At 42.4% G+C, this 734-nt stretch overlaps 1 protein-coding gene across 1 annotated transcript; it reads left to right on the top strand.

The window, feature by feature from the left end:
- Window positions 1-6: 6 nt before the first annotated feature.
- LOC106511872 (solute carrier family 22 member 6) lies at window positions 7-512 on the top strand (the record flags this gene model as incomplete). Its single annotated transcript, XM_014000600.1, is given in 2 exon segments — window positions 7-270; window positions 345-512. Coding segments are annotated over 2 exon segments (195 nt in total), but the record flags the coding sequence as incomplete, so codon positions are not given.
- Window positions 513-734: the final 222 nt, after the last annotated feature.

Below are 734 nucleotides of genomic sequence, written 5' to 3'. Positions count from 1 at the left end.
GACTGAAAGGCATCAGTCTAGAAGGTGGAAGTAAAACTATAATAAATTCTATTGAAATCTTTGAACAATATAAAAGTATTTTTAGAGATTGTTTTTTTATAAATAATATTTAATGTTTTTTTTATCAGATATCTTTTCTTTGTCTCAGTGTTTCCAGGCTTGTTGTGATGGAGCTACAGTTCACATCCTGAAAACATCAGACGTCTGTTCCTGCTGCTAGCCTCACACATCGCTGGGACTGAAATGGGCTTCACAGATTTACTGAATGAAGTCAGTGTCTTACCTGTTTCTGCAGTAATCTGATTACTTTTCAAACATCTGTGTAACATGTGACCTGTGGACAGGTGGGTGGCTTTGGGAGGTACCAGTGGCTCCATGTGACCCTGATCAGTTTTCCTGGTTTGCTGATGGCGAGTCAAAACCTGCTGAACAACTTTGTCTCTGGAGTCCCCTCCCACCACTGCCGTCTCCCAGCCAATCAGAGCATTTACAACCTGTCACTCATCTACAAGGTAACCAATCAAAGAATGACATCCATCATCTGTCTTTACTGTGGCTGAGATCATGGTGAGAATTTCCTGCTGCTGTTCGGTTAGTGCTTCTGACAGAAGGCTGTGATTGGTTGGTTAGTGACAGAAGGCTGTGATTGGTTGGTTAGTGACAGAAGGCTGTGATTGGTTGGTTAGTGACAGAAGGCTGTGATTGGTTGGTTAGTGACAGAAGGCTGTGATTGG

This window comes from Austrofundulus limnaeus, unplaced genomic scaffold, assembly GCF_001266775.1.
Source record: "Austrofundulus limnaeus strain Quisiro unplaced genomic scaffold, Austrofundulus_limnaeus-1.0 Scaffold3431, whole genome shotgun sequence".
In the NCBI taxonomy this organism is placed as follows: Eukaryota; Metazoa; Chordata; class Actinopteri; order Cyprinodontiformes; family Rivulidae; genus Austrofundulus; species Austrofundulus limnaeus.
Note: the sequence above shows the minus strand (reverse complement) of the source record. Positions and strands in the feature narration are given on the sequence as shown.